Below are 27,752 nucleotides of genomic sequence, written 5' to 3'. Positions count from 1 at the left end.
AAGTTAAGGTCATTTCAAAATACTGCCTGCAGACTTTGTCACGTCAAAGAGAGTTTGCATAGGAACAGTAAGCTGAGGAGACACACAAAACACAAATGGTTTCCAACTAGGTTTTATTTTAGTGTTCAATATTATCAGCAATGATACAGGAATAATTCAGGCAAATATATCACCTTAAATACATCAGAGAAAAAACCTACCATGTCAAGCACATCCTGAACTCCAGCAAATGAACATAAAAGCAGAGGACGAAGTCAGCAGCATTAAATTAAAGTGCTTTTTGCCACAGTTCTTTCAGAGTTTCGCCCTCAGTGGTGTAATTTCAATTTTACTTATTGTATAAGAAGCTCAAAATCTCATTCACTGCCCAGAGGCTACATTCAAAAAAAATTCATGTTTAGTTATTCTAAATAACCCCCCCCGCAAAAGCACAAGATTCATTGGAATTGTGTGACACTGATTTCTCCAGACACACTGGGAGGTAACCACCATCCAGGCTGGCAAAAAGCTCAGAGCGTCCTCCCGCCGCACGGCGGCCTCGGCCAAGTCCATCGCTTTGTTCCACGCACCAGGGTAGACTGAGGGTTTGAAGGACAAGCGGGCACCTGGAGAGCTCGCCACCTGCATGCCACCCGCCAGTGAGCAGAGGCCACCAAGTCATTTCCCCAAAGTCGGAGGGCAGGTGGATTCAAGAGAGCAGGACAAGCCCCACCTCTCTGCCTGAGCCTCTTTCTGGGAGAGACGTGCTGCTGGCTTCTAGGAAGTTCTCTGACCTGCCCCGCAAAGGCTGTCACCCGAAGGCTGTTTGCCCCAGACAGTTAACACCTTGGAGACAGGAACCTGCCCCCACTTTGACCGGTAACAATCCCCAAACTCAACAACAGGAAACACTTCTCAAAATCAACACGAGGCCCCATGTGTCACCTGGAGGCTCTGGGATCAGGGAGGGTGGGAGGCTGGGTGCTGGGTTCCCCGCACTGTCTCTTGGCCACGTGCAGCATCGCTGGCACAGGAGACTTCATCCAGAGGTCTGGTGGCCAAGGGCAGCTTGGGCCGAGGTGGGGTGAGGGGTGGGAACATGTCTCTTATAGAGCATCAAGCTAGTAGAGTGGGCTCTCAGACCCCACGAACCCCTCACAGAGCGAGGTCAAATGCAAGGTCCTGTTCTGCATCAACTCCAGATTCTCTAGCTGTCCTGGGAGGGGCCCACTCCTCTCAGCCTGCCGCCAAGGTTCCCTCCTTCCGCCATCTTTCCTTCTACTACATCCTTTAACTATCTGCACCAACCTATCTTTCATAAATAAGAAACCAGACTGATAGGCTAAGGACCGAAACCAGAACAAGAGACAGAATGAGGAGAAGGAGGCAAGTCTCCCCCCATCACGGCCCCGGCCGCCTGTGACAGCAGGGGCACTGGGACACGCCCTCCACACATGCCAGTCAGCGTTCCAGCTACCTCTGCACTCTCAGCCCCGCCACCAAGACTGAAGGGCTGGTCTGGAAGGCTCTGCAGATGGGATGAGGTATGAAAGCCGAAGGACCAAACTGACACGTAAGCCACAACCATCCTGGGACGGCCTTGGCCTTCCTGGAACTGTTCCCAGCGCAATCCGGGAAGAAAATGCAACCACCTCCTAAGGTGGCCTTTCTCTGTGGGTGCGCTGGGGTGCGTGGTAGGCAGGTGCGCGTGGGTCAGTGTTAGCGTTGGCTGGAGGAGGGGGTGTCTTGCCTGATATCCTTAAAGGCCCAACCAGGCCTTCTGCAATGCTGGCTGATCCCAAGACCTCATCAAGCAATCATGATTCTCAATCAACAGAGCCTGACAAAACCGAGAATAGACTCGACTTAACTCCTCAGTATCATGCTGTCCAGAGTCATCATTGAAAAAAACAAGTCTCCTTTAGGGGTATGAGTCGGAATATCTTCCTGCAACAGCAGGCAAAGGAGGGGGAAAATAACTAGCGTCTCAGGGCTCAAAACGGTGGGAGACAGTGGGTGCTTTCATTCTCACGGTGGCGGCAACGGACAGGAGCTGCACGTGGCCCCGGTGGGAGGCCCCTCGCGGCTGGCAGCGCTGCCCCTCCCTACACGGGCTCCGGCTCCGGGCTGCCCACTATCTGCTGGGCTGCAGGTACTGGTGCGTGAACATGTTGAGTTCGCTGTCCAACCAACCAGCTTTATTCCTGCAGAGAAACGGTTACCTTGTAGCAGTAACAGCTGATAACAAGTAAGAGCACTGTGTGCCAAGGCCAAGTGCTGCTCTACCGGACACTTGACTTGTACAGACTCATTTACTCATTATCTCTCCAATAACCTCCACTTCACCGATGAGGAAAATGAGGCCCAGAGAGGTTCAATAACTTCCTACGGTCACGCGACCAATCAGCGGTGGAAATAAAATCAGGTTTTTCTGACCCTCAAGCTCTGTGTTTGCTTCATGCCGGGACCACGGGTAAGTCCCTGGACTGTTGGGAACAGTCTTCCTGCCTGTCAGCAGGAGGCTGGGCTGCACACACGCAACCCTTTTCAGGTTCACCCTGTCGCTGCAGGTGACAAGCAGCAGAGACACCGCCACCCCCAAGCCACACGCCGCGTGAGATTTCCCCGGGGATGAGCAGCGTGTCTCTAGAACACAGCTGTCCCAGGGCAGTGGGCGGGGAGGGCAAGGCCCACCAGTGCCCTCTGATGCAGCTCCCCTCTGTGCTGACGTCAGCGCGGGGGCAGGAAGAACAGAGTCCCCGTGTGCTGATGTTATCCCGGCCTGAGTGGGCCGAGGGCTTCTGCAGAGCACTCGCACACTCAGCTCTGTGACTGTGTCATGAAACCTTACTCCATTTCACAGATGAAAGCAATGAGACATAGGAAAGCTCAGCGATTTGCCCAAATGGGGGTGCCAGGACCAGAAGCCAGGACTCCTGACTCCTGAGACCCATCCTCTCCCCAGCAACCTGCTGCTGGAAGCTCTGACTTTCAACAGAGACCCTACGCAGACCTGGGTTCTGCTCCGGGTTCTGTCGGTCACCGGCTACCTGGCCGGCTCCCCTGTGGACACAGATGCTGCCGTGCCGCACCGTGAAATGGCGGAAAGTGGGGGCCGGGTGTAGCCCACTGTTCCCGCCGACGGTAAAGGACAATCAACGTGTGGAGTGTCACAGAGTGCTGGAGCCTAGCACGCCTGGATTCTTCTCCTTCTGGCTTGACCACTTACTGTGGGATCCCAGATAAGTTACTTAACCTCTCTAGGCCTCGATCTTCCATTTTATAAAGTGAAGGTGATGATACGTCCCTAAAGGGACGCTGAAGATGGGACAGCACGTGTCAAGTGCCTGAGAACCCACGGTTAAGGACGTGCCTGTGAGCTGTAACCCCAGGGACCAGACCTCCTCTGCTGCCACATGGCCAACCTCACCTGAGCAGTTTGGCTTTGCTCTGCAGTGAATCAAGAACCTCAATTTTCTTGTTCATGGCGGCAATTTCCTGCTCCAGGTTCTCCCGGGTGACATCAACTTGCTGGCACAGATGAGCAAAGGTCCCAGACAGTTCCCTGAGGGGCGAGAGTCAGGATCAAGCAGGCCACGTCGGTGGTGAAGCAGCCAGCCCATCTGTCCCCTGAGCCTGTCCTGGTCTGTCAGAATCGTCCCCGCCCGCTGCTGAGGCCGCGGACATCACAGCCACCACACGCACTAGCGTCAGCACAGAGCAAGAACCCGGAGCACAGAGCAAGGCGCCCCGGCTCGGGCACAGGAGACCAGGATGCAGATCCCGGCCCCGCTGCTAATCAGCCGAGTGCAGGAGACACATGACTCCTCTTCACATCTCAGTTTCCTCATTTTGAAAAACAAGGTGCCAGTAAAAACGTCTACCTCAAAGGGCTCGGGGAGGAAATGAAGAGTTAGGTGCAAAATGCCTAGCAGAGGGCCTGCCACACAGCAATAAAAGGCAGGCAGCCAGCACCTTCCTGACCACCACCCAGATCAAGCCATCCGTTCCCACCTGCCCTAAGATACGCCATGAAGAATGGGCTATGGCTCAGAACATCAAAGCTACGCCCACAACCCAAGCCCTTCGAGGTAATCTTTAAAAGATGGCTACAGGTAACACCCCTCGTCTTCCCATGTCTTCCTTCCTTGGGAGACCAGAGGCCTACTTGGTCCCAGCCCAGGACGTAAGGTGTCCCTGGAGACCCCTCCCCCATCCCTAGCCTCCACGCTGGCGCTGCACAGCTGAAGGCCAGAGTCAGACAGCACTCAGGGCCCAGTGGTTTCCAGGTCAGGTTAGGAGGAAACCTAGAGGGCAGTCCTGAACCACGGGAGCCGGCACCGGCCCCTCGGGGCTGACGGGGCCACTCACTGCTGGACTTGGTGGCTGCAATTGGAGCCGGTATAGCTGATGATGAGCTGCAGCTTCTCGCTGGCGTACTCTACAAACTGGCGCTTGAAGGCCCTCTCCTTGGCCTTGGCGGTCCAGGTCAGACGCTCGTAGACGTACAAGAGTCCATAGAGGCCAAGGGAGAGGGCGATGAGTCGCCAGCCCACAGCCTTCCACACCTGCAGAGGCACAGTGGTCAGCTGGCACAGTCCCTCTGCCATCCCACCGCCCATCCTCTCAGCTAGGACTTTCCCAAGAGCCTCTGTGCTTCTACTCAGAACACTCCTTTCAATGTCTTCCTTGGTCTCACTGAGGCCAGAAGGGCAGGGACCTTGTCTAGTTTGGAGACGAGGGAAACTTAGTGTGGGCCACACAACATGACTTGTGCAAAGTCCACCTCTGTGGTTGTGAGCACCAGAAGCACAGATCCAGGCACAGAAAAATCTTAAAGATAAACGTTGGAGTACTCTGAAGGGACCTTCCATTCTGGTGACACTGACAAGCAGAATTCTGCACATCGGTCCTCAGTAGATGGCTTCTTTTGGTCTGGTTTGTAACACTTTGGTTGGAGGCAGTGTAGTTACAGTCAAAGAGCACTGGACTTGGAGCCAGAAATCGAGGCTCTAGTGTGAAGCTCTTCCTTGGCTGGTGACCTTGGGCAAGTTTGTTTACACCTGTTTCCTCCCAAAATAGGAATAACGGCCCCCACCCAATTCTCAGGGTTGTTTGGGTAAAATGAGACACTGACTGTAAAAAGGGTTACATAACCGTCAAGTGTCAGCTTCTCAGATCATGACCCTCTGCCAGGTCACCATCTGTGAAAAAAAATCCAGAGCATGTACCATCTACAGCCAGGAGGGAGGGGACCTCAGCTCCAGCCCGCCCTAGTCTTACAAGCTGAGAATGGAATTCCTGGCAGTTTTGTTACAGTTACGTTCTGCCACCACTCCACAACTCAAATGACCATGACAAAGAGAACTTTCCCACATCATCAAGAAAATTCAAGGCATAAATAACTCTAGCTGCAGTGTGTCTTGGGTCAAGACATGGGAGTACCCCAGTAATCAAGAAGGCAGCCTGTGATCTCAGGCCTTGGGGCAGAAAGAAAGGGCAATAAAACTGCAGCTGGAGAGACAAGGGTTCAAGGCCCAGCCTGGCCTCTTTCTGTCTCAAGCCCTTGCAAGTTTTGCTCTCGGTTTACTCACCTACCAGTGAGAAACTCCTGGTCATACCCACCTCTCTAGAACCCAGGTCCGTCAATTTCTCAGGTCACTTCCCTACCCTACTGGCCCTACAGGGGAAAGAATATGGTCCTGGAGTCAGATGGGGCCAGAGTTCAAATCCTAGCTGTGTGTACTTGGCAAGCCAACTGCAGATGTTCTTCTGTAAAACGGGAACCTAAATGTCACGTTAGTTGAGTGAGACTTAAATAAGTCAATAAATGTATGTTAAAGGGCTAAGGCTACACGGCTCCTGAGATCACAGCAAAAAGTCATCACAGATGTGAAGTGCAGGGCCGATGCGGGGACACCCACCAGACTGTGCCTCTCGGTCCCCACACACCTGCCACCCCCCTTCCCGAGCAGGGCTTGTCACTGACCACTCCTCCAACGACGAGAATGCCCATGGAGGTCCTAGAGGTCAGGGAGGCCAGGCCGGTGACCATGGAAACCATGAGCTCCTCCTGGGTGAGGGAGCCCTGGGGCAGTGGGGGCATGCTGGGGTTGGCCGGGGTCAGGGGCATGGGCCGCTGCACCTGCAGAGAGAAACGAGGCGGGGCTAAGAAGATACCGGCCAGTCTCTCATTCTAGGGTCCAGAACAGGGGCACGGGGAGTGGCTCTTCAATTTCCCAAAAGGGAAAATGAGCTTCACATGTAGCAGAGAATTTAAGCTCCTAACAGACCTGCCGGCCCAAAGGTGAGCACCGTGGGGTACCACAGAACGGGAGCAGTGGCCGCCCTGGAACGCTTCAGCACAGGTCCCCAGGTGTGGGACGTGGCCCGAGAGCAGCCCGGGCAGTAACTCCAATGGTACAGAGATGGGGGGTTCAACATCCAAACATGAAAATGGTGGTATGTGGACAGATAGGTCATCTATATTTAATAGTTACATGCTCACTTTAACGTGTAATAGAAAAAAAAATGCAGCTTGCATTTGTAATTTCACAAATATTAGTGCTTAGGATAAAGCTAGGTTGATTTGTGGCAAAAACCTGACCGTGGTGGTGGCCCACATGCCACGGCTGTGACCTCAGGGCACCCCTTTCAGAACAGTTTGTGTGCCTGGGGTGCAGACTGACCTCCCTTGATGCCCGAGGGTGCGGGACTTCGCTTGCCTGTTCGTTGTAGCCCATCAAGGCCCGGCGGCTGTTCTTGGGGCCCAGGAACCTGTTCACCAGCATGGTCCACCCGAGAGAAAAATGAAACTCGATGTCCTCCTGAAAGTCGGCACACAGCTTGTCGCAGTTCAGGTCGTAGCTGAGGGAGAAGCACTGCCGAGGGACCAGCAAGTCTATCTGACTCCGCATGGACACAGGAAGGAGGGGTTTCAAGCCGTCTGTCAGGAACAGAAATGCGGAGGAAGCACAGCAGCTCAGCCCCGTGCCACGCCAGGGCTGAGCCTCAGAACACTCGCTGCGGCCCAGGATGCTGACGGTGAGGCCCAGAAACCAGGCCTGGAAGAGTGGGCCAGTGGGTGAGGGGATGCAGGCCAAGGTTCCACACCAGCTAACGTGCGGATTTAAGGAGCAGGCCGAGCTCTCAGCCTCTGCTAGTTCCAGGTGGTAACACAACACACCCCCACGGGGACCTCCCTGGTGACGCAGTGGTTAAGAATCCGCCTGCCAGTGCAGGGGACACGGGTTCGAGCCCTGCTCTGGGAAGATCCCACGTGCCGTGGAGCAGCTAAGCCCATGCGCCACAACTGCTGAGCCTGCACTCTAGAGCCCGCGAGCCACAACTACTGAAGCCCGCATGCCTAGAGCCGGTGCTCCACAGCGGGAGAAGCCACTGCAATGAGGAGCACACGTACCACAGCGAGGAGTGGCCCCCACTCGCCGCAACTAGAGAAAGCCCGCGTGCAGCAACAAAGACCCAACGCAGCCAAAAATAAATAAATAAATTTATTTAAAAAATTAAAAAAGGACGCCCTTCCCCCACGACCGACCCCCCCACGTCTATGTGTGGAATGAACTCATGACACATGCCCAGAACCCCAAGGTATGGAGCTGACTCATCATAAAAGGTGACAGACAAGGAAAGGCCGTTACTTCTGTAGACTGGCCTGGAACTGATCTTTGGGCAGCTCAGGGACCAGGTCCCGAGGCCCCCGCAGCACTGACCTATCATCTCCTGCTGCATGGTCTGCAGGGAGCTGGTGATGGCCGTGGAGCAGCGGTCCGACATATTTCGGCCCAGTCCTTCCTCTATATGGCGGTGCAGTTCCTGCAGCCAGAAGAGAGGTGAAGGGAAGCGGCGCCCTCTGCCAGAGGTTCCCTTTGGGGAGCCCAGGGACAGGGAAATCCGAGGCTGGTCAGCCCAGGCCCACCAGGCGACAGCGGCAGGCAGGCCACATGGGAGCCCGGGGCTCGTGTCCCCGGCTGAGGGGCCCTGACTCAGAGCAGCAGGGCTGAATCGCCGTCTGCTTGGTGATCCCTTCCAGTAACCAACAGGGAATAAGGGGAGCCCCTGCCCAGAGCACCTGCCACTTAACGACTCACATTCTTATAAACCTTGAGGACCACTGGGGAAGGGTGGAAGTCCATCTGGTACTCATCCACCAGCACAGAGAGGCGCCGGATCTCCTCAGCCATCGCGGTGGACACCTACAGCAGAAGCAGCGTGCTGGTAAGCGTCAAGGAGGAACGTGGTTCAATTCCGCAGCACCAGGAGAGAGTCTAACAGACTCTAACACACTGGATATCTGTCCCCTCACCCATGCAGTGTCCTCAGCTGATCTACGGAATTAAAAGTTTTTGAGGTAGAGAGACTGGCTGACCAAACACTCCTGTAAGATATGGAGGAGAAGGCCCAGAGGAGGGGGGACTTGCCCAGGGTCACACGATGGAAGAGCAAACCCAGGGAGGCGCCACATTCTTGAATCAGGGCCACGACTTCCTCCTGGAAGGCTGAGGAGCCCCCAAGGAATAGGACGTCTGTGTTTTCACTTTTCTAGCTCCCCAGCCTCTACTCGGAGTCCGCATCTCCCCAGTGTGCTTCCTCTCCCGCCTCTCACCTGCCTCTCAACTTCCTCCGTAATCTGCTTAATTCGCAGTTTGTAGTCTTGCGCCAAGAGCTCCAGCTGCTTGTCAATAAATCGCAGCCGCTCCTGCCGCTCTTCACGCATTTCCAGGCAGTAAACCCTGAAAGAGCGAGCTCTGGTTACGCGACGCAGGTCCCCACACGACTAAGCAGAGAAGCAAGAGGTGACGCGGGGAAGCCTGTGTGGGCCCCAGCGGTGATCCTGGCAGCTCCACGCACATCCCCGGACGCCTGCTCTTCCCCTTCCCAGGTATGAGGGAGAGATGGCGCCGACAACTCACTCAGGTTTTCCAAATTTGGAAGATGTGGTGGTGACCGACAGGGGAGGGAGCTTTCAGGGGCTTTAGAACAAGTTCTGCCAATTAATATAGAAAAAAATCACTAGGATAATCAAGAAAAAGAAAAAAGAGGTACTACACTACCCAGAAGCCTGGCCAAATTCCCCAAGTCTGAATTACTGATGGGGTCAGGGAAATGGGAGTTCCAGCACACACTGCTGGTGGGACCTTGGACGGGTTCAGATGTTTCAGAAAGCCACAAGTAAAACTGAGTAAAACTGAAATGCATATACCCTAGGAGGAAAACTTCCACCTCCAGGAATTAATGCTAGACTCTTGCAGATGTGCACAAGTGGACACACAGACTGGCATCCACTGCAGCAGGGTTTGCAATAGCAAAATAATGAAATCTAAAACTCAACCTACGGGAAAACGAGGTGCATTCACAATGGACTACTCCACAGCAGCTAACAGTCCTAAACTCCATCTACAGGCGTCAACAAGGACAAAGGGTAAAAACGATGCCGAGTGGAAAGAGAAGCCAGGTGCAGCGCGATCCCGTACCTGCACATTTAAAGCACTTGCAGAGCAACGTTATGTATTCTTCAGAACTTACATAAAAAGTACTGCTTAGTGAATGACAGGACTACACACCAAATTCACGATTGCAGTTGCCTCTGAGGAGTGGGCAGAGGGACACTGGGACAGGGGCTGAAGAATCAAAGGGTATTCAACATTTTTTTCTGTGTTGTTGTTGTGTTTTTTTTTTTAACATCTTTATTGGAGTATAATTGCTATACAATGTTGTGTTAGTTTCTGCCGTATGTCTTTTACTTTAACTTAAAAATATAGCAAATATTGTCAATTCTGTGCAATGGAAGCATGGTATGCTATTCTCTGTACTTTCCTATATTTTAATTTCTCCAAAAAAAGGGTATTTTTAAGAAGTATGTCCTGCTTCAACTCTGAGAACGGCTGCTGTGCTCGGCGCAGCACTGGCCCAAGGCCGCCAACGTGGGCTCGTGCGGAGCCTCGCTGCACAGGCCAGGTGGGACGGACAGACGCCCCACGGCCTCCTCACCAGGCTGCTCCTCGTGGCTCGAATGGGGCCTGGAGGGAGCCCTGAGACTCCAATCTGGCGGCCAGGCTCTGGCCCTGGGCTGGGTCCAGGCCGCAGTGAGGCGGTCACTGCCACGCTCCCTCCTGTCACCTCCGGGGCTCTTACCGCTGCTCCTGCGCCGCAATGTGCAGAGAGTCCATGATGAGGCGAACAGCCTCCGCGATCTGCTTGGCCCGGACTGTGTGCTGCTCAAACTTGGTCTTCACAGCCGACTGGGAGATGCACTCCTGGAACACACAAGAGGCACAGAGGGGGGCAGAGGCCACTGGCCAAGGGCCAGGCTCTGGCATCCACTGCCAGGGACACGGCTGCAAAGAGCCGGGGAGGCACAGAATCGCCAGACACCAGGATCAAAGGCTTGTGCTCACCTCAAATCTCCTCTCAAAATTCTGAAACTCAAACATCCTCACTTGAAAGCCTTCTGCAAGAGCGCCCCCTAGGAGAATTGCACCACATTAGTCGAGAAATAACTCGCAGCCGAGAGCTTCTCACTCAGGGCTCTTCTCACCACCTCGTTCTCAGAACTGTTTCTACTGGCTGACTTAGTATGAGACCCAAAGACTCAAATGTTCGGGAAAAGCAAGAAGCTGGTTCCATCGTCACCTCCTTCGGGCATGCCCTGGGCCTTCTGGATCCTGGCGTTGAGCACCTCCTTGGCAGACACAAAGAAGATGCGGTCTCCAGCCTGGCCTCGATCCACCACGCCCAGCTCGTCCACCAGGAAGCTGGTACAGCGCTCCATGTGCTGCCGCCGTACCTGGAGCCCAAGCAGACGGGCGTTACGTGAGCAGGCAGGGTGCAGGTGGGCCCCTCCTGATGGAGCCCGCGGCCCCCAACTGCTTCTTTTCTAAAACACAGATAATCTGTTAACACAGCTCAGGATTCAAAAGGTACAAACACACATGCAGCGACCATCTCCCACCATCTGTTCTCCAGCCACCAGGCTCCCCAGAACCCACGTCACAGGGGTTCCCTCGGGTACAGCCTGTCAAAGACAGCTGGTGCATCAACAAGATGAAATGCTTACATGTGCCCCAAATTGCCTTGTTAGAGCCTACAGAGTGTCTCACTTTGGCGCCCCAGAAGGAAAGGAACCTGGGTGGGGGGGGGATTGGTCAAGAAACCTACACCTGGACTCTGTACTGACAAGCTGAGTCTACCCTGGGCCTCGTTTATTACATGAGTGGCCGCACCCCAAAATCCCTCCTAGCTCTGAAGCCCTAGGGTTCTACTACTGGAACTTAAAAGTGATGACAGCCTCTTGTGGACACCTGCCACATGCCAGGCCTTTTCTCAAAGTTAACAGATTTCATCCTCTCAACAACTCTATTATATCCAACTCACAGGTGAGGATTTACCGGAGGGATTAGGGAATTTACCAGTCACACTGCCCAGTGTCAGCCTGCTGACTACGTGCTTTATCATCACCCCATATCACCTGTCTGTTACTCCTTTTTCTTTCATTTCACGCATAAAAAGTAAAGCATTCTGAGCTGTTGGTAAGAACCAATTATTCTTCACTCCTCTTTTAAATTTCTTTCCTGGATGTCTTTCTAAAGCTAAGCCTGTTCTATAATGATTAATTCTTTATGAACTAAATAAAGAGAGCAAGCAAGGGTGCAGCAGCTAATGTGGTAGGGATGCTTCTCAGACCTGGAAGGAAACCTTTTGAAGAGTAGAGGGGTCCGGGAAAGCGAATGGGAGAAGTGAAGGGTTTGCGTTTTGTTGCTGTTGTGTTTTTTTGCCGCACCACACAGCAGGCAGGATCTTAGTTCCCGGACCAGGGATTGAACCCGTGCTCCCTGCAGTGGAAGCGTGGATTCTTTTTTTTCTTTTTTTTTTTTTGCGGTATGCGGGCCTCTCACTGTTGTGGCCTCTCCCGTTGCGGAGCACAGGCTCCGGACGCGCAGGCTCAGCAGCCGTGGCTCACGGGCCCAGCCGCTCCACGGCATGTGGGATCTTCCCGGACCGGGGCACGAACCCGTGTCCCCTGCATCGGCAGGCGGACTCTCAACCACTGCGCCACTGGGGAAGCCCCTGGAAGCACAGATTCTTAACCACGGGACCTCCAGGAAAGTCCCAAAGAGTTGTTTTTGTTTTTTCAGTTTGTTTTTGTTTGGTTTTGTTTTTGCCACACTGCACAGCTTGTGGGATCTTAGTTTCCTGACCAGGGATTGAACCTGGGGCCTCAGCAGTGAAAGCACTAAGTCCTAACCACTGGACCGCCAGGGAACACCCACGAAGGGGTATTTTTAAAGCCATCAGCGACCCCAAGGAACACCCGGGACTTCTTTGGTGCTGAAATTCATTCAGGGATGTGGCCTGGGAGAGCATAAAGAGGGTCTGGGTAGACACATGGGGTAGCATTCCCCAAACTGCTGGGTAAAGAGGCACCCACCTCCTCCATGTACTCAGGCTCCGAGGCGGACGCGTCCCAGCGGTTGTTCAGGATGAAGATGTTAGGGCGGGACAAGCGCTCGCTCACCTTGTGGAAGAACTGCTTTTCCTGGATGGGGGGGGAAGACCTCAGTGGGGGAGGAGCTGTGCCAGCCGAGGCCCTGCCAGCCCGCCCACTCAGCTGGGTCCTCGGAGTGTGGGAAAAGGTGGAGGAGGGGTTACCGTCTGCATCAGGGTGGACTCTGAGTTGGCCACCAGCACGAACACATCGGCGTCCAGGCAAAATTTGTCAATCCAGCTGTCCAGCTCTGTGGTGACATCGATGCCAGGGCTAGAGGCGACAAGGATAAACTGTCACCGGACACACAGACCATGGGCCCCATCCTTCCTGCTCTGAACAGACCTGAGGCAGCCAGGCAAAGGAGGAGAAAGCTACAGAAGGGAGAGAAATTGGGCCTGGCCCTTATTGGAGGGATTTTTACTTTTCATCTCATATCCTTCCAGACTCTGAAAATGTGGTTTTTGCCATACACGTCTATCACTTTTATAAAAACGTAATGATCTGAATTTTACTTTGGGGGTATATAATTAAGGTGAAGCTCTGTATTTATGTGAGTCTGGCAAGCACCCTAGTACCCCACTTCTTGGTATAGTTACAGCCTGTCCACAAAGCAGGAGCAAAGTGTTCCTTTGAGAAAAATAAAATACAACATGGACCTCACCACCGCAAGCTCCACCCCCCCGCCCCCAATAAACACACTAATGTTGGGCTGAGGCTGAGAACCTTCCCAACTTTTGAGCATCCTCCCTATCCCTCTTTACAGGCCATCACTGGGACATCTTCAGGGCCCTGACACCTGCCCAGGGATACAGTAACCAGACCCTGGAGGAAATCCAAGAGGCAGGAAGATTTGGTTGAGCCAGTTTGAAAAGCAATACTTAAGCAGAGCAACAACGGGACCTAGGGGATCCTGGCCTGGATGATCCAGAAATGGAAACCTCGTGCCCTCCCAGTTTGGACCTCCTGGGGAGGCACCTGCCCTCTTACCTGTCCATTAGCACAAGGTCATCTTTGAGAAGCGGACACTTGGAGTTGGGCCACATCACACTCACCAGGCTGCCGGCATGCAGCTGCTCGTCCTGGTGAAGGGCGTGGGCCAGCTGGTTCACAGTCTGATGGGGTAGAAGGGAAAAAAAGATCAGGGCTGAGGAAGAGCCTCCAGCGTGGAGATTTCCAGTGCCATGTGGCCACAGCACGATGGCCTGAGACTGCTGCCTGATCTGCTACCCCTTTTTCTTTCATTTCACACATAAAAAGTCAAGAGCTGGGAGCTGTCAATAAGAACCAACTATTCTTCACTCCTCTTTTGAGTTTCTTTCTTGGATGTTGTCCTAAAACTGAGGGTTTTCTGCATTAATTAATTCTTTATGAACCAAAATGAGCATCTGGCCCCAACCAAGAATGCAGCTGGCTCTCAGAAAAATGACAACACGCAAGCCCCGAGCTGACGTGTCAGAATCACAGAGCAAATGCAGGGATCGCTCTCTGGCAACACGCCAAAGAACAAGGCACATATGCTCTTCATCACAAAGAGAAAAGGCCTGCCCAGCAATTCACAAGGACTATGAATCCCGACTTCAGGCGCTCCAGCTTTCAGACCCTCCCTGAAGCTCTCGCAACTCCCAAGCAGCCAGGCTAGGACAGGGCCTCCCAGACTCTACCGCAGTGGAGGGCACTGCCTTCTCCTTAGAGCTTCCAGTGGTCCTGGCACAGTGGATGTGCTGGTTGGTCTAAGCCCAGATTTAACCCACCAGCATGCCCAGGGCTGAGAGCCGGGCCGGCGCTGTCCCCTCACCTTGACACTCCTCTTCTCCTCTGAGCCCTCCGTGAGGAGGAAGGCCTCGTGGCCATCCGTGCCCTCCACCCGCAGGAAGCAGTTGGTGGTGTGGCCGATCCCGGAGGGCAGCACTTTGTCCCAGAGCATGGCATTGATCACAGTGCTCTTCCCGTTGCTCGTCCTACGAGGAAATCCCGGCTGTCAGTGAAGCTACCACTATCTGCGTCTCAGGCTGTCACTAAGAAGTTACGGCCTGGAAGTCCAAAGTCTTGTTCTCCACAGTGAGACGTGTGCCCAGACAGGCAGAGAGGGAGGGCTCTCTGTGTTTATGAAAATGCTGGACAAACACCGTGACCCATGTCTGTGATGTGCTCCCGGTTCATCACGGCAAACCAGCCTACGAGGGGCTCCCTCGGTGTGGCACTGGCACGCAGACACTCACTGCCCTCAAGGGAGCCCACCATCGAGCTTGAGGCTCTCAGCATCACTCTGGAGATGACCTGACTCCGAGGGACAACCCACTCCTCCTCTTCTACTTGGAACCACTGACTCACCCCCAGGGTGTCTTCCTCAGTCTAAGTGACCTTAGCTGAATGAACCCAAAGTCCCTGGTTTTCTACAAAAGGCCGATTTTGCCGCTCTTCTCCCACCATGCTCCTCCCAAACATGAAGTCCCACCTGTCAGTCCCAGCTGATAAGGGCCTGCTACAGGGCAGATTACTGTAGCATTCTTGCCCATCACACCCCTTTCCGACATTCTGGGTCTTGAAAACAGCTCTACTCTGCAGACTCATCTCTTCAGCTCACCAAAGCCAGGGCCACACCTCTGAGGGGAGGACGCAAAATGTCAGCCCAGAGGTGTGAGGGCCACCCCGAGGTGATTAGGGGCAGGGGTGGCAGAGTGCCAATTCCTCAGGCTACCACTGTGCGCACAGCACCCAACCGTCTGGGTGTCTTTTTTTTTTCCTGTATTGGGCTTTACTTTTTTTAAAGGTGCTGTGGTATAACACAAAATATGTTCGGTCTTTGTCCCCAGTTCCTGGCACAGAGCTCCTAAAACCCTTGGAATTTCCTGAGTGGCAGGAGTGTCTGCAGTTACTCATAAGGAGCCCCTGTTGGGCACACCTGTTTATGCTAGTAAGGTGACTCAGGTGGGGCCCCCAGGCAGCCTCAGGATGGGCTGGTCACCAGAAAGACCAAGTGATAAGAGGGTTGGGACTTTCAGCCCCACCCACTGACCTCCAGGAAAAGGAAGGAGGGCGCTGTGGATTAAGCTCCACAAAAGCTCTTGAACAATGAGAACTGATGAGCTTCAGGGTGGAAGGCAGTGCACCTCAGCTCCACAGGGACAGACGCTCCTGTGCTCAGGACCCTCCCAGACCTCACCCTGTGTGCCTCTTCACCTGTATCCCTTACAGTATCCCATACTTATATACTAACCAGTAAATGTAAGTAAATGTTCCCCTGAGCTCTGTGAGCCGCTCTAGCAAATTAAGAGGAGGAGGTCGTGGGAACCTCTGATCTATAGCCAGTGGGTCAGACGCCCAGGTTTCCGAATGGCACCTGAAGCGGGGGCGTCTTGGGGGACCGGGCTCTTAACCTGGGGGTTCTGACGCCACCTCCAGGCAGCGTGTCAGAACTGAGTTCACTGTGTAGGCCACCCAGTCAGTGCCCACCGAGAACTGGAGAAGTCCTTGGTACTGTAGCAAACATTCCAGAGGTGCCTACCAGACCACAAAGTATAATAAGAAGGATATCTGAGGGCTAAAAATATAAAGCACTTAGAAGAAAACATAGGGGAAAAGCCTCATGACACTGGGTTTGGCAATTTCTTAAATATGACATCAAAAGTATAGGCAAAAAAGTATACATAAATTGGACTATATCAAAATAAAATATTTCTGTGCGTCACAGGACAGTTAACAGAGTGAAAAGGCGACCTATAGAATGAGAGAAAATATTTCCAAATCATATGTCTGATAAGGAATTAAATCCAGAACCCCTACAACTTAAAAACAAAAAACAAAAAAACCACACCAAAACGACATTAAAAAAACCCCCAAACAACCCAATTTAAAAGTGGGCAAAGGACTTGAATAGACATTTCTCCAAGGAAGATATACAAATGGTCAACTAACACATGAAAAGCTGCTCAACATCACTGATCACTAGGAAAATGCGAATCGAAACTACAAGAGATACCACCTCACACCCTTTAGGACGGCTACTATCAAAAGTACAGAAAACAAGTATTGGGAGGATATGGAAAAACTGGAACCCCTGTGCACTGCTGGTAGGAATTAAAATGGTGCAGTCGCTATGGAAAACAATATGGTGGGTAGTTCCTCAAAAAATTAAAAACAGGGGATTTCCCTGGCAGTCCAGTGGTTAGGACTCTGAGCTTCCACTGTAGGGGGCACAGGTTGGCATGGGTTCAATCCCTGATCGGGGAACTAAGATCCCGCATGCCGTGCAGCGCGGCCAAAAAGAAAAAAAATTTTTAAACAGAATGATCATATGGTCCAGCAATTCCACCTCTGGGTATATTCCCAAAAGAATTGAAAGCAGGGTCTCAAACAGATATTTGTACGCCCACGTTCATAGCAGCATTATTCACAATAGCCAAAAAGTGGAAGCAACAAGTGTCCATCATGGATGAATGGATAAACATGATATGGTATATACATACAATGGAATATTGCTCAGCCTTAAAAAGGAAGGTATTCTGACAAATGCTGCAACATGGATGATTCTAGAGGACATTATGCTGAGTGAAAGAAGCCAGTCACAAAAAGACAAATACTGTGTGATCCCAGTTACCTGAGGCACCTCGAGTAGTCAGACTCATAGAGACAGGAAGGAGAATGGTGGTTGCCAGGGGGGTGGGGAGAGGGGAACGGGAGTTGTTACTTAACAGGCAGAGTTTCAATTTTCCAAGGGGAAGAAGTTCTGGAGATGGACGGTGGTGATGGTTGTACAACAACGTGAATGTATTTAACGAAACTGAACCATACGCTTAAGAATAGTTAGATGGTAAATGTTACGTTATGTGTATTTAACCACAGTTAAAAATAAATAAGAAGGAGAGCACTGAAGCATGCCAGCTGCTTCTCTGCCTTGGGGCCCTCAGGCTGTGATCCCACACAAAGTGCCTGCCTCCCTGCCTGCCCCCCGCTGGGAAGAAAGAAGGTATGAGGGCTTTGAGACTCACCGGCCAAAAAAAGCCACTTTCATGTGCCGCCGGGCCAGCACCTCGCTGATGCCCCTCACTTTGGACAGGTAACCTCTGACGTCCAGAACCTGTTCTTCTGTCGTAACAGGGTCCAGTTCCGCATTCCTGTAGGTGTCTGGAGGCGGAGATTGAAAATGGCTCACCCCACGGTCAGAGTCCCACAGTCACAAGTCTGGAAGGCAGGGTCCACCACCACGGCTCCCTGCTACTCCCTACTGTGGGCCGCAGTGCAGTGAAGAACATGGCTTGGGGGGCTTCCCTGGCGGTCCAGTGGTTAAGACTCCAAGCTTCCACTGCAGGGGGTGTGGGTTCGATCCTTGGTGGGAGGTCTAAAATTCCGCAGGCCGCGCAGCCAGAAAACAAAGAACACAGCTTGGGAGCAAGTCTGCCTGAATCCCAGTGCAAGAAGTGCTGGTTCTCACCTCTTCCTGGCTCTTTGTGACCCCAGGCAAATGAACCTTCCTGGTCTTAGTTTCCTCACCCTTAAAACACAGATGACAACAGTACCTACTTCATGTGACTACTGAAAGGATTAAATGGATTAAAACACAAAATCGCTAAGAATGGGGGCAGGTACCTAATTAAGTTATATGTTTTTTACTTAACAAATACTTACCGAGTTCTCACTATATGCCAGACACTGTTCTGACTACTTCTCTTTTTTTTTTTGTAATTTTTATTTATTTATTTTTGGCTGTGTCGGGTCTTCGTTGCTGCACGTGGGCCTTCTCTAGTTGCAGCGAGTGGGGGCTACTCTGTTGTGGTGCATGGGCTTCTCATTGCGGTGGCTTCTCTTGTTGCGGAGCATGAACTCTAGGCATGTGGGCTTCAGTAGTTGTGGCTCGTGGGCTCTAGAGCGCGGGCTCAGTAGTTATGGCTCAGGGGCTTAGTTGCTCCGCGGTATGCGGGGTCTTCCTACATCAGGGCTCAAACCCGTGTCCTCTGTATTGGCAGGTGGGTTCTTAACCACTGCACCACCAGGGAAGCCCCTGATCACTTTTCAAATACGGTCTCATTTAATCCACGGCGTGTACCCATCAGAGTTAGCAGATGGCAGAGCTGGGATTGGGACCGGGTCCCTGTGCACTTTCACGAGGCCCTGCCTGCTCTGGACCCGCTCACTGCTCCAGCCAGGTCTTGGGCACCCGCTGCCTCGCGTGCTGCCTCACCACATCCCCACACCTGCCACTGCTCTGGGCTTTGCTCAGTGCTTCCCCACGCCCCTCCCCCACTCTGAAGAACTAATGCACCGCCTCACGGTGCCTGGCTCTTTCCCACTTAGCCTGCCCTGACCGCCCCTGAGTCTGGTCCCCTTGTTTATGCTCCCACAGCACCCTGTACTTCTCCTATCTTAGCCCTTATCTCACCACAGGGTAGCCGCCTAGCTCACCTGTCTGCACCACCTACCATGTGAAGGCCAAGCTGTCTGATCCCAGCACCCAGCGCTCAGCAGGTACACAATGTTCACTAAGCAAACAGATACTAGGATCACTGCACTGCTTCTTCCCAGGGCCCTTGACAGGCAGGTGGATAACGTACGATGACAGACGGGAGCAACTGAGCAAGATCCTGACCCCATCCCATCTAGTACTTGCGCGAGGAAGGTCACGAGCTGGCTGGACAGCAGACGGGTGTTTGCCCCTCAGCACACTCTTGCTGCAATGGACTAAATGTTTATGTGCCCCCATGTGATGACGGTATGATGGTACAGCTGACCCCTGAACAACACGGGGGTTAGGGCGCCGACTCTCCACCCAGTCAAAACTCAGCATGTAATTTGGTCAGCCCCCCGCATCCACGGCTCTGCACCCCCAGATTCACCCCTGGATTCTGTACTACTATATAGTACTTGCTATTGAAAACAATCCACATATAAGTGGATCCGCGCAGTTCAAACTCATGTTATTCGAGTCAACTGTGTATAGAGATGGAGACCCCATGCCTGGGATTAGTGCCCTTACAAAAGAGACCCAAAGGGCTAGCCAGCCCCTCCTGCCGTGTGGTTACATGTGACGATACAGAGAAAAGACAGCAGTCTAGGAAGCTGGTCCTCGCCAGACACCAAATCTGCCGCTACCTTGATCTTGGGCTTCCCAGCCTCCCGAACTGTGAGAAATAAAGGTTTGTTGTTTACAAGCCACCGAGTCTATGGTATCTGTCACAGCCTCCCAAACGGACTAAGGCACTTGTGAACCACTGGGCTGACAGGCCCCAGCACGCAGAGCACTCCCACAGCATCCAGAGCACGGCGAGCGCGTTTCAGAGATGCCCAGTGAGTTTCCCCCGCAGCTGGTGCCACGAAAGGAAGTGAGCAAACCAACAAGACCTCCCCACATCCACTGGTCACCCGCTACTCAGACCCATCAACATTCTTCCCTTATGTGGGCACCGGGGTGTGGCCTTTGGACTGCGCCCCAGAGGAAGCTGGCTCTTAAGCCTGTGGCTACATTTAAAAGAAACAGGCAGTAGGCCAACAAGCTCTTGTTACCTGCCCTTTAGAGAACAGTCCCAAGGCAGTAGCCAACCCCTTCGCTAGCCAGGACAATCCCAAATACATCTCAGGATCACTCCAGTGCTTTCCCTTCTAGTCCGCCAATACGAGAGGCTCCATATTTTCACAAAAAGAGAAACCAAAACACCCACTCCTGATGCCATCACACAAACACCTTCATTATTAAGCACGTGTTCGTCCACAGAACCATCTGAGTGAGTCAGAGCATCACAGAGGGTTAGTCTGGGCTCCGGCGGGACAGGGGCCTGGTCTGTCCCATCTCTGCAGGCACAGGGCCAGGCACACCAGAACTATTGCTAAACAAACGATAATAAACTGGAATAATTGCAACCACCAATCTTATAACCCTGAAATTCAAATTTTTAAATGGAACCAATACTTCGGGAACGCCTCTCCTGCTTCAAGCACCACGCTGAGGGCAGGGCATAGAGTCCATGCTTAGTCCATTTGGGCTGCTCGAACAGAACACCATGACTGGGGGCTTAGGCACAACAGAAACGTATTGCTCACAGTGCTGGTGGCTGGAAGTCTCGGATCAGGGTGCCGGCCTGGTCAGGTGAGGGCCCTCTTCCAGGTGGCAGATTTCCTGTTGTATCCTCACGTGGCGGAAGGGGGCGAGGGAGCTTTGTGGGGTCTCCTTTATAAGAGCACTAATCTCAGTCATGAGGGCTCCACCCTCGTGACATAATCCCCTCCCAAAGGCCCTACATCCTCACACCAACACTTTGGGCCTCAGGATTCCAACATGTGAACATGGAGGGACAAACATGTACACCACAGTACTGGAACTATTTCCCTTCTTTAAAGGGAGCTAAAGTAGCAGCCTGACATGTAACCCAGCCAGAAGCCAAGGTGCTCCAGTGGAAAGCAGAGAGTGGAGAGCAGTGTGTCCCAGGGGCGTTCCCATTGAACTTTTAGGGTTCTGCAGACTAGAATTTGGAACCCCCTGGTCTCACCTGAGCCCCTCTTTCACAAATGAGGAAACCAAGGACAGGTAAGATTCAGCTACTGGGTCTTCACTGACAATCCCAGGACCTAGAGCCAAGGTGTGCCTTCTAGAGAGGGAGTCTGAGAAGCCAGTGGCTGGAGTTGGTGCTCAGAACTAGTGGGGCCCTGGGAACCAGTCCTTCTCTGCTGACAGAGCAGGGATTAGAGGTTGGGCTCAGATTAGTAACTAGAGGAAAAGGTACTGGTGACACAAGTTTCTTATTCATAGTCCTGTTGTCTAAAAATATCAGTGAGAGAACACCCTGGTCAGGAACAACCAACACCCGGACAGTGCCCGGACTGCTGGCAGCCAGACCGGGCCAAGGAAAACACCTGGGATTTGGAGTCAGAGACACCCGGGTAAAGGCCGCTGTGTCACTTCCAAGGTATCAAACAACTCTCAAAACCTCAATCTGCTTGTCTCTTAGATGAGGAGACGATTCACCTACCCCTCGTGACTAAATGGAACAGAGTTCGTAGAATTCTTCAATGACAGGTCTCTTGTTTTCCTGGCCCAATCTCCCCGGAGTCCAATTCCATGATTCCAAGAGCAGAGCACCACTGAAGGTGACAACCCATCTGGTCATGAGCTCCTTAAGAGCAGTGCTGTACTTCCCCATCCCCAATCCTGCCACCTAAATATTGAGGCTGACAGGCGTGGGCCTGGCTGAGTGGGTTGCCTGTCTCACCTTCAAGGAAAGTGGCGCTCTCCTGGATGTAGGCCCCCAGCTGCTCAAAAATGCCATTGATCTTCTTCTTGGCGGTGACAAAGTGCTTGAGCGGGGAAGCATTCACTTCAGCCATGTGTCTCTTATCCTTCTTGACTGTGATGATGGAGTTGCATCGAGAGAAGAGCAGGGACATTGCGCTGCAAGAGAAAGAAGACACGTGAGCGAACCCAGGGACACCCAGCTCAGGACGTTCTGCTGGCATGCAGCGGGGTGCAGCAGGGGGACAGGCACCAGCTCGAGGGTCCATCCTGAACTTGGGCCCTCCAGGACTAGATCAGGGACAGCAAGATCAGAACCAGCACCTCAAGAGTAGGAAGGGACCACTTGGGCCTGTCTCCATGTCACACAGTGTGGGCACCCAGGGCCCTGAGCTCAGGTCTAGCGCTGGCTGTTCCCTGCCTGGTGAACAGGGACAGGCCTGCCCTCCCCATTTCAGAGAGAGACAGAGGGGAACCACAAGGTAACACACAGAGAAGCCCTCTTCCTAGCCTTATGCAGAAAAGAGTGACAGAAATTTCACTTATTTCCTATACATCACCCCCCTGAGAAAAAGCGCTGAATATTGAAAGCAGTGACAGCATAGTGACACTCAAGGTCAGGCCCTCCCACCACCCTGCCCTGGCTACTCTGCTGCCCAGTCCTGATGGCCCTAATTCCTAACAGGTTTTTGGTGTTTGGTTTTATTTTTGGTTGCTGGGGAGGGGTGAAGGAGTGGATGGCAAGGAAGGGTGATCTTCAAATGAGAGAGGTCTACTTCTACAATTTACTTAAAAACGTTTACTGTTCTCTTTCATTTTAAATGTGTACACTGTAGAAAATGTGGAAACTAAAGGAAAAAAAAAATCCACAACCCCACCATTCTGTGACAGCCACTGTTAACATTTGCCTATCATCAGTCTGTTTTTGTGTGGGTAGCTCTCCTGCTCTTATTCAATCACACGCACATCTTTGCAGGCTCTTTTTCTTCACATGGCAATAACATGCGAGGGGCCATGAGGCTTAACTCCAAAGCCCTAGAGATCTTTGCTCAAAGTCAAAAGAGGGAGACAGACCAGAGAAGGTGGTCCCCAGATGTGGCTGGGCATCCCTGGATCGTTCCTCAGAGTTCCCAGCTCGCACAGTGCCATTTCTTCAGTAGAGCCCTCAGACACTGGGAAGTCACAGGGAAAAGGCCTTTCTGAGGATGAGGGGAGTGTGCACAGCTGTGTGTGCCCGGTTCTGCCCTCCTCAACACCCAGCAATTTCTTGTTGGCCCCTCTCCCCCAGCCACCCTCATCACGCCGCTCTCCACCAGGCCCGGCACTCGCTCTAGCTGGGAAATGACAGCGCACTGCCCACAAGCGAACATACACGAGAAACTGCCAAAGCATCTGAACCAGTTCCTGAGAAGCAGAAAGAACATCTGGAACAAATGCATAATAACTGAAAAGTGGCCCTTAGGAACTAACCATCCCAAAGGGTGGGCAGAAAGAGAGACACGCAGGGAAATGGGGACCCACAGGTTTTGCCTAAACCTACCAATTATTTTGCGCTGTTCCTGATTTCTGGGGAGATGAGAGAGGAAAGTGAGTGTGTGTCCCCCTCCCCAGGAATACACCACAGCTGGGAGATTTTCTAAGCATGGAGCCCACGTGTCAAAGGCTGAAATAAGAAAGACAGCAGAGCTCTGAGAAGGGGAACTAGGAAGAAAATACCACTGGCTCCTCCAAAGCAGAAAAGGAGAGTACATTGAAATCAGGCTTACTGTGGCCCAGCAGGAAAGACTCTTAGAGAAACAGGGGATATGTGTAAGCAGAAGAGGAAAGTCACCGAAAGGAGAACTGGGTCTGGGATGGCATGATGTAGCTAGCATTATAGATAGATTCTGGAATCAGACAGAGCTGGGTTCAAATCGTGACTGTAAATGTCTCGGCTGTTTAAACCTCAGAAGCTTGGATTCGTCACATGTACAAGCATGATATCACGTAGACCATGAGAAGATTAAAGATGACATGGCACGAACTCAAAGGTAGTTTTACATGTTATAAAACAACAAGAGTAATAAACTCCACCAGCAAGATCACAAGACTTCCCCCTGGAATAGCCAGCCTTCAGGGGAGGGCAGAGGCAACTCCTCCACCAGCACACCCACAGCTGCCTGACGGCTGCCATGGGGACCAAGGACACAGGTCAGCTCAGGGGTGAGGCTCCGCAGTGCCCCACCCCAGAAGTGACTTGCTTGCAGGCAGCAAGTTCTCAGATCAGCTGGGCTTTTAGAAGCAAGTGCTTTCAAATTCTGGTCATTGTTTGCAAGTCCAAAGGGTATGACACCAAAGGCGTTAGTGTTCAGTAAATGCAAGATTTAAAAGCATACACACTAGTTAAAGCTTAGTGCTTCCAGGTTACCTGGTCTGCTCAGAGTGCAGCCCATCCAGGTGCTGCCCTGCTCTCACATTACCCAGCCTGCAGCTGCATGTCCCGAACCGCCAACCCCTCCAAACTGCTTTCTTTGCCTCTGTTCGTGCCTGAGCTGAGATTCCATGTTCGTGTTACACATGTTGCTTTCAGCCTGGAATCCTCTTTCCTTATTCACCCATTTGGCCTACTCCTCCTGTCCTTCTAGACCCAACGCTAGTGTCACCCCCTCCATGAAGCCTTCCTTGACATCTCTGTGGAGGCCGTGCAACCTTACCAGACTTTTGGCTTTTTTTTTCGTCATACTTTCTCCCTGTCTAATCTGTGACCTTCTAGAAAGCCAGTCTCTAATACACAGCAGTGACCTATTTCCATTTCTACTTTCCTCCTCTACAACTGTAAGAGACAGCGTTTGAGATAGTGAATGCCCTAAAGGGGATTACCTTCCTACCCTTCCAATCCTGGAATACGTATATTTACTTTTTTCTTAAAAAGCAGCCTTTGGCTAAGTATGTTTCCTACTATTTGGAGTTCAGTGAGTCAAGAGAGTTAAACAAATCTTTCAGATTCCAGAATGTAATCCTTCCAAAGAGCAAGCTGGGCATACGTACGTGCACAAACGGACCACAGCTGCAAGTACACACACACAAGCCAAGATAGGGCCCCAGCTATCTTGGGGTTCCACCTGCTGGCTTCCTATGCTTCTAGAGCTGGGGGAAACAGCTGGTTCCTGTTCCTCCTCTGGAAAGCCCTGACAGCCCCTACTTCACCGCAGGGCTCACAGCAGGCAGGCACAGCCAGTCCCCCAAGCACAGCTGGGCCAGAGTTGAGCTCCGGTATCAGCTATACACTACGTGGCACGCTTCAAGCTGTTGTGACCGCCTCAAAGCGCTCCTGAGGTCGTGGTTTCAGAGAGTTTACAGCAGCATTTCCCAAAGCGTGGTCCACAGAACTGCAGTGGACAAAAATGATCCCATAGCAGAATCAATCTGTAAAACACTATATGCTACAGTCCCCCTCCACTGGAGTACACGAGCACAGCAAAGACTTTGGGAAGGAAGGCCTGTTTAACTGTATTTAACGCAGCATTTCACAAATTTATCTGCAGAAACCCTTCTTCTATGTCACAGTTTTTAAAACCCTGTGGGTCATACTTTGGGAAAAGCTTCATTCATCCTAGTAGTTTCCCACTCCCACCCCAAAAAAGTGCTGGGGGCACAATATTAACAGATATTAACCTAAGACCAGAACCAAACCCAATTCTAAACTGCTGTTAGGGACTTCCCTGGCGGTCCAGTGGTTAAGACTCCATGCTCCCAATGCAGGGGGCATGGGTTCAATCCCTGGTCAGGGAACTAAGATCTCACATAATGCAGCCAAAAAAAAAAAAAAATTAAACAGCTATTAGCACTCCCAGGTACTGAAAAGCTCTGCCTCAACCTAGGCTGTTAGTTAAGGAGGATTAAGTGCCTTGGGTATAGGGATAGCAACAGCAAAATTCACCACAAGGTGTGTCTGGACCCCAGGCACAGTCCCTGAATCCACACCACCTCTTCACCCAGTTTCATGCAGAGCAGCTCCTAGCAGGGAAAATAAAATGGATCCACGGACTGTCTGCTGGCACAACTGGAACAGAGGAAAAGCTGAGAAACCGAAACAAAAGAGTATGCAGGGTAAAGGGGCAGAGCAGACTCTTAGAAGAGCTGTGATAAGGAGCCAACGGGCCAACTTCTGCTGGGCAGAGACGGGGAGGGAGGAGCCAGCACAGCAGAGAACAAACGAGGGAGATAGAGACTCATTCTTCCGGGAGCCCAGAGATCCCAGTCACTTTCTGAACAGTCAATCTTTAACCGGGCTCTCTCGGCAACCAGTGAAATCCTCCATGAAAGGTAAAAGGAACTACAGTTCTTTCCAACGTGGGTTGGAATGCTCCAGCTCCGCGCAGAGATGACCCCATCCAAGAGACTTGCTGCTGGATGGCCAGCAGAGTACACCCCTTTCCCCTCCACCCAGATCCAGGGTGCCAGGTGTCACAGCCACCCCACTTACTTTATGGATGGTGAGAGACCTTCACAGGGTGGGCATCATGGACATGGCTGGAGGCAAAAAGATGAAAAGAATCTGAGTTCTCCTCTGTCCTGTCTCAGGTTGAGGTTGGCTACTGATTGTGTTGACTCCACCAATTCTGAGTTATTGGAAAGGAAAAGGGACGTGTCAACAGGGCAGGAAAAAAAAAAAAAGCCAAAGAAGTCTAATCAGGTTTAAGAGCCAAACAAACTCATCCCCGAGGGAAGCTTACTCACTGAGGTATTGGGGTGGTATGTGAGGAAGTGCCCTGGGGAAAAACGCAACACACAGGTGCGAGGCCAAGCCCGGGTGTGCACAAACACGTGTTCAGACGTGTGCTGGTGAGAAGCAGGGACCCTGGTAAAGGCACATCCAGAGGGGTGACAGGAGGGGGCAGAACCAGGTCAAGGACTGGGCTTGAGGGCTGTGGCACTGAGGATTAGAGACGGGAAGGTGGAGTTGAGAGAGAGAAGTGGAACTTACTGAAAGCCTCTATCTACCAGATGTTGTAAAATATCTTACTTAATTCTCAATTCCATGATGCAAAGAGACGCTTGGAACACTTAAGAGATTTATGGGCTGCTGGTTAAGCGGCCAAGCTGGGAACTGAGATATCACCTCCCGTTGATTGTAAAGCTCACTTATTTTCAATTATGGGAAGCTGCCTCACCCGACCCTTGGGGATGGGAAGGGTGACAGTCTGGGAGGAGAGAAAGAGAGTAAATAGAGAAATTAAAGAAACAGGGCAATCAAGGCTTAAAACAGACGGGAATGGGCAACTCTGTCTTCAAGCATCCAAGCAGCTAATTATTCGACATTTTCTGTCTGCCCTGTGTGTGTGTGTGTGTGCTAGGCGCTAGAGGTAGAGATGGATAAAAAACAGTCCCTGCCCTCAAGGAGGCTTACCGTCCACTGAGAAGCCAAACAAGAGACAACTGTGCGAGAGCAAGAAATGCCCAAATTTGGGGAAGTCAGAGCAGGGCGCCTACGGTGATGAACGTAGGCACCTCTCGCGCTGAATAAGTGCAGGCAAATACAGAGAACTGGATGAGAAATGGGGAAAGGGCAGGGGTGGGATGTGGTGGTGAAGGGTGAGAAAGCGGGGGTGATAAGAAGCCTTAGGGGACCCCACTCCCGAGTCCCGCGTCCCGCCCCCTCCTGTCAGGGCCGCTTAGGGCCCGGCGGCGAGGCTGGAACGTGGGGACGTCCGCCGGCCCGGATCCTGAGCCCCCGGGAACCCGGCGTCTCACAGGCCCACGCCGGGGTACTCAGGACTCGCCGTGCTGGCCCGGGCCGGACCCCACCACCCGACGCGCTCGCTCTCTCACCTTCACCTTCCCGGCCTCCCGGTGGCCATCATAACCCCGACGTCACCAACACGCGCCCCCCGAGAACAGGCGGGAGGAGGAGGCAGGACGCACGCGTCACCAGCCGCCGCAGGTTCGCCGTTCTGGTCCCAGTGAGTCGCTGGACTCCGAGCTCAGCAGCTTCCACCCTACCAACGCTTATGGGTCAGGGGTCAGCTGGCTCAGCGCCTGGAGAAGCGCCTCAGCGATCTTATTCACCGC

The 27,752-nt window shown here is 52.5% G+C and overlaps 1 protein-coding gene across 3 annotated transcripts; it reads right to left on the bottom strand.

The window, feature by feature from the left end:
* Positions 1 to 96: 96 nt before the first annotated feature.
* MFN2 (mitofusin 2) lies at positions 97 to 27,741 on the bottom strand. Of its 3 annotated transcripts, XM_067720784.1 has the most exons (19): positions 27,513 to 27,734; positions 26,167 to 26,302; positions 21,682 to 21,860; positions 17,473 to 17,608; positions 14,280 to 14,442; positions 13,472 to 13,596; positions 12,646 to 12,754; positions 12,425 to 12,532; positions 10,630 to 10,783; positions 10,395 to 10,462; positions 10,132 to 10,253; positions 8,603 to 8,729; positions 8,088 to 8,192; positions 7,710 to 7,812; positions 6,705 to 6,925; positions 5,969 to 6,124; positions 4,351 to 4,547; positions 3,410 to 3,544; positions 97 to 2,183 (listed from the first exon to the last, which is right to left on the bottom strand). In XM_067720784.1, exons 3-19 carry the CDS (start codon positions 21,854 to 21,856, stop codon positions 2,114 to 2,116), a joined length of 2,274 nt encoding a protein of 757 aa, XP_067576885.1. In that variant the 5' UTR covers positions 21,857 to 21,860; positions 26,167 to 26,302; positions 27,513 to 27,734; the 3' UTR covers positions 97 to 2,113. The 3 variants fall into 3 exon arrangements, with proteins under 3 accessions (XP_067576885.1, XP_067576895.1, XP_067576903.1); XM_067720794.1 differs by lacking the exon at positions 26,167 to 26,302 and having other exon boundaries at positions 27,513 to 27,741; XM_067720802.1 differs by lacking the exon at positions 5,969 to 6,124 and having other exon boundaries at positions 27,513 to 27,736.
* Between the last annotated feature and the right edge of the window lie 11 nt (positions 27,742 to 27,752).

The sequence above is a fragment of the Pseudorca crassidens genome, chromosome 2, assembly GCF_039906515.1.
Source record: "Pseudorca crassidens isolate mPseCra1 chromosome 2, mPseCra1.hap1, whole genome shotgun sequence".
Lineage (NCBI taxonomy): Eukaryota > Metazoa > Chordata > Mammalia > Artiodactyla > Delphinidae > Pseudorca > Pseudorca crassidens.
Note: the sequence above shows the minus strand (reverse complement) of the source record. Positions and strands in the feature narration are given on the sequence as shown.

Bases quoted from the DNA above. Each gene is read 5' to 3' on its own strand.
- MFN2 (XM_067720794.1), bottom strand. From the start codon at position 21,856: ATGTCCCTGCTCTTCTCTCGATGCAACTCCATCATCACAGTCAAGAAG. The intron at 8,193-8,602 runs GTGAGAGGCGGG...CTTCTGCTGTAG, and splicing joins CGGAGGAAGTTGAGAGGCAG to GTGTCCACCGCGATGGCTGA. The intron at 3,545-4,350 runs GTGAGTGGCCCC...CTCGCCCCTCAG, and splicing joins TGCAGCCACCAAGTCCAGCA to GGAACTGTCTGGGACCTTTG.